Source organism: Sphaeroforma arctica (assembly GCF_001186125.1).
Source record: "Sphaeroforma arctica JP610 unplaced genomic scaffold supercont1.5989, whole genome shotgun sequence".
Taxonomy (NCBI): domain Eukaryota; class Ichthyosporea; order Ichthyophonida; genus Sphaeroforma; species Sphaeroforma arctica.
Genome location: NW_014034569.1, coordinates 1 through 1,786, shown reverse-complemented (window position 1 = coordinate 1,786; position 1,786 = coordinate 1). Strand labels below are relative to the sequence as shown.

General features: G+C 47.9%; 1 protein-coding gene across 1 annotated transcript; it reads right to left on the bottom strand.

The window, feature by feature from the left end:
* Positions 1–180: 180 nt before the first annotated feature.
* Positions 181–629, bottom strand: SARC_15353 (hypothetical protein; the record flags this gene model as incomplete). The annotated part of the gene is made up of 1 exon (XM_014290525.1): positions 181–629. A coding segment is annotated over one exon (449 nt), but the record flags the coding sequence as incomplete, so codon positions are not given.
* Positions 630–1,786: the final 1,157 nt, after the last annotated feature.

The following is a 1,786-nucleotide window of genomic DNA, read 5'->3' as shown; positions in this document are numbered from 1 at the left end:
GTGTGACAAGTATGTGTTTGTGTTCTTATATATATATATATGTGTGTGTGTGTGTATGTATGTGTGTGTGTGTGCTTGTGTGTGTAGCGTGTAGGTCTTGGTTGGTGTGTGGCAGATCTCAGCTACAACCCACCACTGCCTGTAGTGCTATGCAGAAGAAGCACAGGCACTTTAAGCTAATTATACAAGTACACCGGCAACATCAATTGGTATGGCAATGTCTAAATAGTCACAACAGCAGTGTAGTCCGAACGTTTCTCCGACAGAGCCCATGACCAACACACAGCCACCGCACACTACAGCGACGCCCAAGCCAGTCTCACAACCCAACCCCCTCCAAACACAAACACCCACTCGCTCCCAATCGCACATCAAGCTCGTATCCCCGAAGCCGAAGTTCGGGCAGATATTTCGTCGCACCTTCAGCGCCGTGTCGAAGTGTGTGATGGCGGCCACGGTGATGTTCACGCGGAACTCTTTGAGGTCGTGCGATGGACAGGGCACAGTCAGCGCCGCCAGTTGACGCCGCACGTCACTCACCACTGCGTGTGTGTGGCGTTTGGCTTCGCTTTCGATGTTCTTTTTGTTCTGAATACGCACGTTGGTTAGTTCCGTCTCAATCTTGGTTTCTGTACGAGATGAGAAATCGGCGGATAGCGTCAATTCCTAAATTGCTTGGCATGAGATTAATAATGTGCATAACCACTGACCCCGATTTCAAAATCGGCTTTGTGGTCTGTGTCAGATTTTCATCCAACTTCGAAAAACCTGATACGGGCTGCCGAACCCGTTTGCCAGCGCCAACTCTTATTACTTATCATTCGTCCTCCGTTCAACACAGAGACTCTGATTTGCGAATATCTGTCATGGATGCGCTAGTGAGTGGAAAGGGTGTGTACACAGAGACGGCATGGCACACGTCCAGAGATTCATATAAATGGACAGTGAGAGAAGTAGGGAGTGCTGAAAGTATTTGAGATGTGTAAACCCTAACCAGCCCTAACCCTAACACTCTAAAATCCCTAACCCTAACACTATAAAATCCCTAAACCCACCAAGCACTTTGGCTGAAGATTCGACTGCCGTTTGGAAGCCCAGCAGCAAATGTCGCAGAACGGCGAGTGCCTTCTGCACCGCAGCTGTGTGTCGTTGCTCTAAAACATCTTCTGGGACAGCCTGAGTGCAAGACAACAGGATCAATGGTGGCATACCCTATTAATAAACCCTTAAACCTTAAAACCCTAGAACCACGTACTACAAGAATGTCCATAATAAACAGTGATAGTGGGGTTGAAAACCTAGATCATATGTGCGCTGCTGAATATTGCATGAGGGTAGTGCTGCGAGTGTGAATATAGGCACTATCTATAGTGTTTAGTAGTTCAGCTGCTGAGCACGTAGGCTATAAAGAGCGTTTAACTATTCAGATGCTACTTCTTCTACAACGTTACTAGTCTGTGCAGAGATCAAAACCAAAGGCATTATGTGCGATGCCCTACACACCCGCCCATACACTATCACAACAACACATGCAGCCAACACACAACAACACGCGTACACGCACGTGGCAAATATATCCAAGATAACCAGCATCCCCAACAAATACCCTGCACACTCAACCCAACAAAAACCCTAAACCCTAAAACATATTTCTAAGATAAACAGCATCCCCAGCAAATACCCTGCACACCCAACCCAACCGAAAGCACCCACCCCACTGCACTCCGCACAATTCACTGGGACGCTGAGCTCTGACAGACCGACTCTCTGACAGTCTGACCACTCC